Source organism: Aquarana catesbeiana, linkage group LG03 (genome assembly GCF_042186555.1).
Source record: "Aquarana catesbeiana isolate 2022-GZ linkage group LG03, ASM4218655v1, whole genome shotgun sequence".
In the NCBI taxonomy this organism is placed as follows: Eukaryota; Metazoa; Chordata; class Amphibia; order Anura; family Ranidae; genus Aquarana; species Aquarana catesbeiana.
The window spans coordinates 730,215,065-730,227,584 of record NC_133326.1 but is presented as its reverse complement, the minus strand read 5'-3'; the positions used below and the strand labels follow the sequence as shown (position 1 = coordinate 730,227,584).

The window sequence follows — 12,520 nt, the reverse complement described above, 5'->3', positions numbered from 1 at the left end:
TGCGCAGTGTGTCAGCACAATTCAGGAGTAGGACGTTGGGTAGTTGTCTTTAGATCTTCCGTCACCAACAAGCAATATACTATTAAACATTTTTGTACCTGTGCGACTCACTACATAGTTTATTTAATCACCTGCCCTTGCGGATAGCAGTAGGTGGGTCGCACCATCCGCACATTTTCTGTTAGAGTTGCGGAACACATTAAGAGTGGTGACACAAAACACACCGTACTCAGACACTATAAGTTACATCATGATCGCAACCCCAAAGGGACCACATTTTTGGTAATTGACAGGTACATGGCCCCTTGGAGGGGAGGGTCTAAAATTAGAGGGATCTCACAACTCAAGACCTACTGGATTTATGAGCTACGTTCCTATTCTCCTTTTGGTATGAATATAGACTGGGACATCAATTCATTCATTAGTAAAGCCTGACGTACTCATTTTTCACATTGTTTATTACACTCCCATCCCTTTTCTCTCTCTTTTTTGTTTGAAACGTTTTTTGTTTGTAACGTTGAGATATTGTTGTGTCATATGTACATATGATCCCACATGAGAGTCCATTCCATGAGCGGTTACACATAACTTATTCCATATCTACCCTAAGCCTATCACTGTTGGCTATAATTCCTTCGGTGAGGTAAGAGTAGTTATACTGAATACTTCCAGATAGACGACAGAAAATTGAAGTTCTGTTGCGTTTAGTTGGCGGCTTTTTATACAACAACTATTTTTGCAATTGAGTCGACATAACAGAGCTCATTTTTTTTTCCATATTTTAATAATAAAAGTTTTATTTTTTGGTAATATATGTTTTTTATTAAAACAATTATTCTTTGGTGACACTAAGGAGGAAATTTATGTGTCATTCTTTTCTTCTTTTTTTCTATATATCTTATTTTTACTTTTCATTCCTTTTTTACATTTAATTCAATTTCATTCTTATTCTTGTACTTTACGATTGCATGTCCCCCTGATTGCTGCAATGTTATTCCCAGCGTTTCCTGTTTCCGGTTTGCAGTACGTACACGGATGCAGTCACCGCGCGCCTGTTAACGCGTCCACGCGTGTGACCTCATCACGCTGATGCGGATGTTTGTATAATCATTTCATGGCATGGTACGCATGCTGATGTGTCATTCACGATGCGGAACGCACGCCAGTTTATGGCGTGGTGCGCACGCTGATGCGCCATTCTTTTGACAGGCCCCTTTTTGGTCACACACACACCTATGGGTTCGCAGTGCGCATCGGTGAGGTCGAGTCCACGTTGAACCACCCCTTTTCTAGTATTGTTTCCTCTCAATGGGTAGATATGATGAACCTTGGAACGCACCTTCACATTGTTCAGTGCGTGCTGTGGAGCACACGCTGGGGCGCCATTTTCACCAAACTGGAAGTACTTGTCACACACGCTGCAAACGCTTGTGGGCTTGTCATATTCTTTATAAATTTGTGGAGGGCAGCAATGGAGGGACACCCCAGACGATGTCCTTGGAGACGAAACGCGTCGGGAGGGTCTCCACTGCTGCTAATCGATTCTATACAAGCGCTGTTTTATCTTCAATCATGTGAGTGTTCCTACTTTTATTAAACTTCATTTTTTACTTACGGAATTACACTATGTGGTCCCCTTTCGTTTTCTCCTTTGTTACCCTCTACACATCTGTGGATTTCTGAGCATCGGTCCGCATGAGAGGTTATTGTCCATATGCTTCCACCTGGCAGAGAATTGGGAATCTCTGTCCTAGGATACTGACAGCTCCAGAGTCCATCCACCTCAATACAAGCCTGTTTGGCACGCAGAACATATGCTCTGGCGTGTCCAAACAATCTGGTAAGCCTCCTCTTCACATGGTGGTGGTTTTGACACAATCACACATCCCAGCCTTTGGAAATTATTCCTCACACTCGAGTTTTTCACTGATGAGTTTACATCCTCAATCATATAGACTGGGACTATATACACATCGAGTTTTTTCTTTTTTTCCTTTTTTGCACTATTATCTGTATGGACTTCAATTGATATATATATATATATATATATATATATATATATATATATATACATATATATAAGTTTGCCATAATTATTTTATTCATTTTTTGAGGTTTTTTAGTGCCATCTGGACTCATTGTCCATATTGTCTTTGGCACATCACTTTTTAGAGCTACACTTTTTGTTTTTGTTTATGTTTGCCATTTATCCAATTTGGTGTGTCAGCTGCTAAGTTTGCGAGCTGCGCGAAATTATTTGTTTACACTTTTCTACTAGTATTTGCCAATGGTCCAGAAGACTACGGGTTCACCAAAGCCACTGACTACCCGATCCACACAGGACATGCTCCATTCATTAGGGAGCGGTGCTGTCACATTCCCCCAACCCTGTGCAAGGAGGTCCAAGATCTACTCCACAATATACTACAAAGCGGGGTGATACCGGAGAGTACCTGATTCTGCTCTAGGGGTCATGTGCGCATGGGGGGTGCGCACGCCACTTGTGCTGTGATTACTAAAAGCACAAGCTGATCAATGGGTGCCGGCCAATAGATGACCACCGGCACCCGCTGATCAACGAGGAGGAAGACAGGACAGATCTCTGTCTATGTAAACAATGAGGAGCTCTGTCCTGTCAGCGGGGGATGTGCTAGTTTTTTCCCCTGCAAATCACATTCCTTAGTAAAAGCAGCACACTGTACACACAAAAACACTGGCTAGGCACACATTTAACCCTTTAATTGCCCAAGATGTTTAACCCCTCCCCAACCAGTGTCATTAGTACAGTGACAGTGCATATTTATAGCACTAATCACTGTATTAGTGTCACTGATTCCTACAAAGTTTCAGATTCACTCATATCGCAGTCCCGCTATAAGTCGCTGATCACCGTCATTAATAGTATAAAAAAAATTCCAGTATTTTTCTTATAGTTTATGTGATTTTTTTTTACCAAAAATATGTAGCAGAATACATATTGGCCTAAACTGATGAAGAAATTAGATTTTTTAAATGTTTTTATTGGATATGTTTTATAACAAAAAGTAAGAAAAAATATATTTTTTTCCAAAATTGTTTATTTTTATTTTATAGCGCAAAAAAATGCAGAAGTGATCAAATACCACCAGAAGAAATCTCTATTTGTGGGAAAAATTATATTAATGTAATTTATGTACAGTGTTGCATGACTGCGCAATTGTGAGTTAAAATAACGCAGTGCCATAGCGCAAAAAATGGCCTGGTCATGAAGGGGGGGTAAATCTTCTGGAGGTCAAGTGGTTATATAACCAATTTCCTTTTCATCATGATGTAGTCATCTCCACTTTTCATGTCATTGTACTTAGTGCTCCGCATGTCTTCTCCACATCCAGTCTTTCCCTCTTATCATGACTAGTGTAGTCCAGATGTACCCCATTTTTACCCATACTGTTAGCCACCCATACTCCACCCTCTTACCAACTTAAATAACGAGACCACACCTTTCATCTGGAGTATAAATGGCCATAACAGCCTTTTATTAAACAACTGTATAAAAATACCTCCAATATTAACTTCAATATATAAATAACATATAAACTCAGATAAAACAACATGTTTTAAACAATCTGTTGGTCAATGACGGAGCTACCCCAGTTTACCACATATCCACAAGAGGGCACTGCAGGAACATGTTTCAAAACTGATAAGGCCTCCAGCTGTACCGCTCAGAGACAACCCCCTCCCGCAGTGCAACATACCGGTATTGCTTTCAGGAATACACAGGAGGGGCCATACTATTGCTGACCCCCCACCCCTTTTAACCTTTTATTTACCGCTACCGTCACCGACCAACAACAACAAACCAGCCACAGCCCGAAAAGATGAAACCTTATCCTTAAGGGCCCCTCCACACCCTCAAGGCCCATTGTATTCCTTCCTGCAAACCCATGGTCCAAAGATCCGTCCCCACATCTGTGAGGTGAACCCCATCCCTCCTCAAATAGAGGCCTACATTTATCTTGAGCTCCCTGTGCCGAATCACCATGCCCCCTTGTTGAACCAAAAACCTCCCCACCACCTTGTTGACACGTATACGAGCCTTGTTAATCCTTACCACAGACCTAGCATTGCGCCACGAAGTTCGTGCCACAATATCAGACCATAGTAGCAAAGTGTTCGGATAAGTAGTGTGCAAGTGCAACAAATCCGCTTTTACATCCTCTATCAGGTCCCTGACTGTCCTCACCCCCAAATCGTTACCTCCAGCGTGTATGACCAACACATCCGGAGGTCTATCTAGCCAGGCAAATCGTTCCACCTCTGAAACCACTCTGCCCCACATCATTCCTGGTCTCCCCAGCCACTTGATAAAAGCCTCCCTTCTCGATATGCCTAACTGGCGCCCATCTGGTCTCGCATCACCTCTCCTTGCCCCCCAACAAACGTAGGAGTGTCCCAGTATCCAGACGAGGCGTGGAGACACTCCATCTGAAACGAAAAGACAACAAGGCAGGGTGATATCACCAACGCAACAAACAAAAAACACCCACTACCTATATGTGAAACCAAACTTATACAACATACGGGTTTTATTTATTTTTCATTTATTTATTTATTTATTTATATATATATTTTTTTTAATTATTATTCCACTGCTAATTGAGGGCGAATGTATGAACGGAATCTCTTTGATTCCCATCTACCGATCCTCCGTACCGCTGCTTCATCCAACCCGCATCTGGCAGCTTCTGTGGCCGCCCCAATGCGGAAGGAGTGTGAGGCGTATGCCTTCTCATCCAAACCTATCATCGATAAGCATTTTCGAAAAAACCGCCACAAATTGAAACTTTGAAAGGTAAGCACTATTCTCATGGCATAAAAATGGACCCTCACCTACCGGTCTAATCTTCCCAAATTCACCAACCGTCCTCACCGGACATACTGGCGATCCCGGTAATGCATGCAGCCACACATCTATGCCCTTTCCCAATTGGTCTGTTTTCGACCTCCTCAGCCGTAAACAAACCCTCCCCGTGCATGCCCGCACGTCCTGCACCAAAATACCCCCCGCTTCCTTTTTGGATGGGCTGACCAACTCCCCTACCCGAAATGCCCCAAAAAACGCCAGCGAAAAAGCCGCTGTAAACAGTAAACATTCATAACTTGAGCTGCACACCAACCCTAGCTGATCACAAATTGCCAACAGGTTGGCAAAAGTGACCGGTCTACGGTTATCTTTTTTCTTGTGCCCCTTCCGGTACCCTTTTAATGCCTGCTGTACCCAAAATTCCTTCGTCCAATCTTCCATCCCCTGTAACTTAAACAGAAACGACAGTGCCGCCAACTTCTTACCAATAGACGATACCCTCACCCCATTTTCCATATTCCTGGACACAAAATAAAGGACCAATAATCTCAACTCTCCCCGTCATCCTCTGCTCCGGCTTCCCGTACAAGTCCCAACCATTCCTTCCATACCTTCACATAGGCCGACCATGTGGACTCACTCACAGACTGTTGTATCCATCCTGCGATGACTCCAATGCCAGCTCCCAGATCCAACCCGGGCAAGGAATCCCTTCCTTCTCTGCAGCCGGAGCTAATTCCCTGAACTTGTCCCACTGAAAGCGAGACAGTGAATCAGCCAGCGTGTTTTCAATCCCAGGTATATGCACAGCATATATGAAAATATTCAATCGCAAGCACCGTAATACCAACTGTCGTAATAGTCTTATGACAGGTTGAGAAGACGCTGACAAGCGATTGACTACCTGCACCACTCCCATATTATCACAGTTCAGCCGCAACTTTAAATTCTGACAAGCCTTGCCCCATAATTCCATAGCCAGAACTACTGGAAACAATTCCAGTAGTACCAAGTTATGAAGGAAACCCGCTTCAACCCAGGATTTTGGCCATGGTTCTGCGCTCCATTGACCCTTAAAGAACGCCCCATATCCAGTAGATCCAGCCGTGTCAGTAACCAATTCTACATCAAAGTTACTTACCGGACCAGACATCCACACTGACCTCCCATTGTATTCCGACGAAAATTGATACCATACCTTTAGGTCCTCATGATGCTCCTTAGTAAGCCTAATGAAATGGGCCGGTGCTTTTACCCCAGCTGTAGCTGCAGACAGCCGTCGAAAAAGACCCTACCCATGGGTATGATTCTACAAGCAAAGTTCAACTTACCAAGCAAAGATTGGAGATCCCTCAGCTGTATTTTCTTCATCCCATGGACCTGCCTTATTTCCGTCTGCAGATCCATTAACTTTTCTTGCGGTAACCTACATTCCATTGCCATTGAATCAATAACAATGCCCAAAAAACTAATCTCTGTGGTGGGGCCCTCAGTTTTGTCAGCGGCCAGGGGAACTCCAAACTGTTCTGCAATGTGTTGCAACGTTGACAATAAAATCGCACACACACTGGAAGAAGGTGGGCCTATGCATAGGAAATCATCTAAATAGTGTATCATAGATTCAAGGCCGGACACCTCTCTTACCACCCACTCCAAAAAGGAACTGAAAACTTCAAACATGGTGCCGGAAATGGAGCAACCCATAGGTAAGCATTTGTCCACATAAAATTGTTCCTGCCACTGGCAACCCAGCAGCCAAAAACTGTCTGGGTGTACTGGAAGCAGCCTAAACGCCGCCTCAATATCAGCTTTTGCCATCAGTGCCCCTTTTCCATAGCGCCTGACCCATCGAACCGCCGCATCAAACGAAGTGTATGACACGGTGCAGACGTCCGGGTCAATGATATCGTTAACCGAACCCCCTTTTGGAAATGATAAGTGGTGAATTAGCCGAAACTTATTCGGCTCTTTCTTTGGCACCACCCCCAGAGGGGACACCACCAAGTCATTCAATGGTTTTGCCTCAAACTGCCCCCCCCATCCGTCCTAAAGCCACTTCCTTTTCCAATTTCTCCCCCACCACCCCCCGGGTGTTGCAACGCAGATTTTAAATTCCGTGCTACTGGAGGAACCACCGCCAATGAACATGGAATTTTGAACCCCTCTCTAAAACCCTCAGTGATCAGTAACGCCGCTTTCCTATCCGGATACTTACTTAGGAAAGGTTGCATCCTTTCCACCTTCACCGGCGTCATCCCTCTTGTGAGCAAACTCCCCGGTACGTTTACCTTTTTTGAAACACCGAGACAGGGTGTGGGCTCCCCCACAGCCTGAACACTCGTGCTGAATTTGCAGGACCCCCCAAACTTACAGGATCCTTCATTATACTGCCAGCATACCCCCCATTTTCTGCCGGCCGGTAGTCCTGAGGAGTTAGTACCCCCGGCCCCCCCTTGAAATAACTGAGGCGGGGTCCTAGCCGACAACATCAGCTTCATCCATAGGCTAATATCCTTATGGTCCCAACGCAGAGCCGGACACACCGCTCTGCGTTGACAAAACTGCTCATCGTAACGTAACCACGTAGTTCCCCCGTACACTCTATGTGCCTCACCTATAGCATCCATATAACAAAACAACCCCGAACAATGTTTGGGGTTCTTTTCGCCAATGACCCTGGCCATGATAGCGAACGCTTGCAACCAATTCACAAACGTCCGTGGTATCAATCTATATCTCCTCTTCTCCTCATCCTCCTTCTTGGAATCGTCGGGTTTAACCCTATCCAGGTTAAACTTTTCCAATGGCAACAAGGAGAAAATTTCCACATACTCACCTTTATAAATTTTTTCTCTCACTTCAGGTTTCAAGTGTGCCCCTAACGGGCCTTTGAAACAAACATATATTTCACATTTTGCAGCATCTGCCAGCCTAACCACATCAGTCCTGCCTTTTGTTTCTGCAGCCCCCTTCTCACCTGCTGTTTCCTTGTCTGCCACCTTCTCTGGCGTTGTGGTAGCTGGCACCTCTGTGACCGCAGCCCCCCCTGTCCCCCTTTGTGCATCCCCTTGCGGAGCCTGCCCTGGTCCCTCTCCAAAGCGACCAACCAGGACCCTTAAACCCTCCAATAGCTCCTGGAGCTGTCCCCCTGACCCCGAACTGGCGGGTGCAGTACTCGCCAGTTGTTGGTCAGTAGCCTGACCCACTCCGCTCTGCGAAGGTGTCACCATCCCTCCTGCAGTTGTTGCTATCCCCCCCAGCAAGCCCTGCAAAGCATTAGTAAAGGAAAAGTTATCACTAGACTTACCGGGCTGACCAGGAGTCCTCCCAACAGCCACTGTGCTGCTCTCCCTTGCTGGTTCCGGCTGCTGTAGCCCATCTTCCTCATCGGACACCCCATCTTCGGACTGTTCCCCTTGCACTGGGACTGGCGTCAGAGGTAGCCCCCCAGGAGAAGCCCTCCTGGAGGCCGGAAGCCCACGCTGGTGTGAGGCCTGCACTGTGCGACGAGTCACTGCTGATCCCTGCTGCCCTGAACTTCCAGCTACCGGGCCAGCCTGGGCACTGTTTCCATCGCCATCTTGGGACACGTCCCCCCCGCCCGGTAAGCTCCGCCCACCCACGGTGCCGCTCGATCCACGCGACCCGGACGTTGCTGCTCTCAGCGCCGTTCTCCCCCTTCTGTCCACCCGCTCACACTTGTGCAGAGGTACTGAGGGGCTGTTCGAAATCCTCCGTGCAGTGCCAGCATGCGGGGAAGCGGCGCCATGCTGGCCCGTGGCCCCAGCCACCGCTCCGTGACCATGGCGTGTAACCCACCCGGGCCCTGCCGAATCAACTGTGTGGCTCCTCTTGGCCGGCGGTGTCGATTGCTCCCCCCTCGGGCTCCGTGTCAGGCGACCCTGTCCATGTGCTGGCCCAGGTGAATAGCGCGCCGGAGGCCGCGATCTCCGCGCACGCGCAGGCGGCTCACCTTCTCCCCCTGCATGGCTTGCTTCTCCCCCGAGCATCGCTGCGACCTGGCTGTGAAGCCAGTCGGATCCATTCGCCGCCGCCGCCTGCCGCAACCGCGCCAAAATCGCCTCAACGTCCGCCATTGTGACTGAGGAGCAGAGAAATTCTGCCTCCTCCTGTCTCCTTCCCAGCACACTGTTCCGTTTTTGCTCCTCCCCTCTTTTATATGGCCACTCCTCCCTACTTTCCTGTTATCTCCTCCCACACTTTTCCTTGAAACATTAACCCTATGTGTGTCACTAGACACACTGTCATGCCCGGCCCTGCACTATTCCTCTTCTTTCCATCATTCCGGGCCTCACTTTACTACTGCAAAACGAATCTTCTCCCTTCTGTACTCTGATCTCCGTGTCCTATAATATTCATACAGCCTCACCCTGTGTAGGAGGATGTCACCCCTCCCCCATCCACATTCCTCTCTGGTGTCAGAGACTTTCAGTTTCGTTTCTCTTCTGCTGTCAGCGATGGCGTCTGGTGATCTGAGAGCTGAGCTGGAATGTTCCGTCTGTCTGAACATTTATACAGATCCTGTAACCCTGAAATGTGGTCACAACTTCTGCCGGGTCTGTATTGATCATGTGCTGGATACACAGGAGGGGTCTGGAGGATATTCCTGTCCGGAATGTAGAGAGAAGTTTCCGGATCGGCCTGCACTGCAGAAGAACATGAAACTACGTAACATAGCAGAGAGTTTCCTGTCTGCTCACCCAGATCGGGAGGAGTCCGGGGTCTTCTGTACTTACTGTGTGGACTCTCCTGTACCTGCTGTTAGATCCTGTCTGCTCTGTGAGGTTTCTCTGTGTGATAAACACCTGAGAGTCCACAACAAGTCCCCAGAACACATCTTATGTGACCCCACCTTGTCCATGGAGAGCAGGAAATGCTCCGTCCATAAGGAAGTTTTGAAGTATTTCTGCACTGAGGATGGTAGCTGTGCCTGTATGTCTTGTTATGTGATTGGAGAACATAAAGGACATGAGATGAAGTCACTGGATGAGGCTTCTGAGAAGAAGAAGGAGACACTGAGGAATGTTCTGCAGAAACTTCTGACAAAGAGAGAGGAGACAGAGGAAAGAGTCCAGAGTCTGCAGGAACACAGGAGGAAAGTAGAAGAAGAAGCAGCTGGTGACACCGAGAGAGTCACTGCCCTGTTTAGAGATCTCAGGAGACGTCTGGAAGACCTGGAGAAGAGAATCCTGAGGGAAATCTCCGGGAGGGCAGAGCGGATCTCCATCTCCATCCGGGATCTGGAAATAAAGAAGGAGGAGCTGTCCAGGAAGTTGCGTCACATTGAGGAGCTGTGTAACATGACGGATCCACTGACTGTCTTACAGGAATCAGACACAGGTGACTTGTGTGATACTGAGGATGGAGATAATGAGGACAGAGAAAGACATGAGGAACTCCTCCATGATGGAGGGGGTCTGGATGTGACGGGGGTCTTACACACAGGTTTATCTGATATAATAACAGAGGTAAATGTATACTATATACAGGGAGCTGCAGACATATTACTGGATGGAAACACAACTGGTAAATATCTACAGATATCAGATGACAGGAAAACTGTATCCAAGTCAGATATAAACCAGAATCGCCCAGAAACACCAGAGAGATTTCAGAATTATCCTCAGGTGATGAGCAGTCAGAGTTTCTCCTCAGGGAGACATTACTGGGAAGTGGATGTCGGGGGGTCAGATGAATGGATAGTCGGGATGTGTTACCCCGGTATAGAGAGGGGAGGGGTGGAGTCAGTGATTGGATATAATAAGAAGTCCTGGGGGTTGGTCAGGTCTGGTAATCAGTATTCTGTGATACATGACCGTTTAAAGACCCTCATACCCACCAATCTCTCCAGTAACAGAGTCAGGATATATCTGGATTATGAGGCCGGGCGGATCTCCTTTTATGATCTGTGTCACCGGATCCGACATCTCCACACCTTCACCACCACCTTCACTGAGCCCCTCCATGCTGGGATACGTGTATGGAGAGGTTGTATAAAGATATGTGGGGGGAGGCGGGAGATGTGAAAACTCCGCCCACAGTCTGGTGATGTCAGATGAAGGAGGGGAATTCATTTAATATTCATCCAATAGTATATAGCAGTGGGCGGGGCTTCCTGCAAGTTTTTCTACTATAAATAAATGTGAGATTTCTTACTGATCGCTGTGATTGGGTAGAATATCTGTCCAATTATTGGAATAACAATAACATGTTCCTATTGGTCTGTCTGTCTGTCTATCTATCTATCTATCTATCTATCTATCTATCTATCTATCTATCTATCTATCTATCTATCTATCTATCTATCTATCTATCTCACCTCTCCTCTCTGCCCCTCCCCCTCCATACAATCTATACTACAAAGAGATGGAAATAAATGGAACAATCGGAGAGGAAATCTATGAAGACGTCATCTAGAGATTTATTACTGGAAGAAAAAAATGTGATCAGAGAGCCCAGACTGTTTTTAGGCAGAGTGGGTCAGGATTAGATCCCCTGCCAGGTTTTTTCTTCTATCCGGCGCTCCATTACAGAGATTTCCCCTCACTTCCTGTCCCAGTAACAACATTTATCTAGACAGGAAATGAGGGAACTCTCCAACATGAACACAGAATGAAATAAGAATGATATGTTTAGTATAATAAGGAAGGGGAAGGTTTAGAGCCCCTGTCAGATGTTTATATGTCTGTGTCCCTGTACAGATTTCTCTCACTCCTTGTATTGTTGTCACCAGGACAGGAAGTGAGAGGAATTCTCTCTAAGGCTGGGATCACATTGCTGTGCAGATCACATGTCATGTCTGTGTGATGTGAATTCAGCCGTACAAACTGTGTGACTGAAATCACATTCACACCAAAATGGTGCCGGACCCTTTTTTTGGTCCTCACTGGAATCGGATCACATTGGGTGTCACATCTATACAATCCGATTCCTGCGCCATTTCAGCGTTTGCACTGCGATCTGCGAAGTGATCTGGGGGTGTCATTAACTTTCCATTGACCCCCCGCAGCGGTTCTCAGATGTCAGTGTGAACGTCCGGTGATTGAGGTGTGATGAGGGAACCCGCACAGGAATCGCACTGGTTCCCGCATCCCACAAGTCTCATCCCAGACTAAGGCTCCATTCACACCTATGCAGGTTGCTTTTCAGACTTTCTAATGTGCTTTTTGCTGAGCTTTCCGCAGGTTTTTTACCACTATTTGCCCTTTAGGGTTTTTTATTCTATTTTTTTTAGATAATTTGCTGTTTGGTTAGATTTAAAAATAAAAATTGCGGCAAAATCGCAGTAAAATCTCTATAAAAACGCACTACATGCTTTTCTGCAGCTTCTTCATTGAAGTCTATTGAACCATAAAAAGCAAAAACCTTTTTTGTGTTGAAGGCTCCATTCACTCCAATGTGTTTTTTCATTTTTTTTAACATGGATCCCTATGGAACACGTTCACATCAATGCATTTTTGTGCCTCTGCATTTTTGGAAAGTGTCAGGGGAATTTTTTAGGTTCGATTCCCATCTAGTCTGTTGCTTTTGAGCGTTTCTGCAGTGCTTTTTGTGTTTTGAACATGTCATTTTACCGCGTTTTTGCCGCGCTTTGTGCTTTTGTGTTTTTTTTTTATCTTAGCAAATTTGTTGTTGGGTAGATTAAAAAATGCA

At 46.2% G+C, this 12,520-nt stretch overlaps 1 protein-coding gene across 1 annotated transcript; it reads left to right on the top strand.

The window, feature by feature from the left end:
* The first annotated feature begins 9,155 nt into the window (after positions 1-9,155).
* LOC141133802 (E3 ubiquitin-protein ligase TRIM11-like) lies at positions 9,156-11,177 on the top strand. Its single transcript, XM_073623359.1, has one exon. The coding sequence runs from the start codon at positions 9,250-9,252 to the stop codon at positions 10,891-10,893; it is 1,644 nt and encodes a 547-aa protein (XP_073479460.1). The 5' UTR covers positions 9,156-9,249; the 3' UTR covers positions 10,894-11,177.
* The last annotated feature ends 1,343 nt before the right edge of the window (positions 11,178-12,520 follow it).

What these genes read in the sequence shown, in the direction of transcription:
- LOC141133802 (XM_073623359.1), top strand. Translation starts at nt 9,250, where the DNA reads ATGTCACCCCTCCCCCATCCACATTCCTCTCTGGTGTCAGAGACTTTC.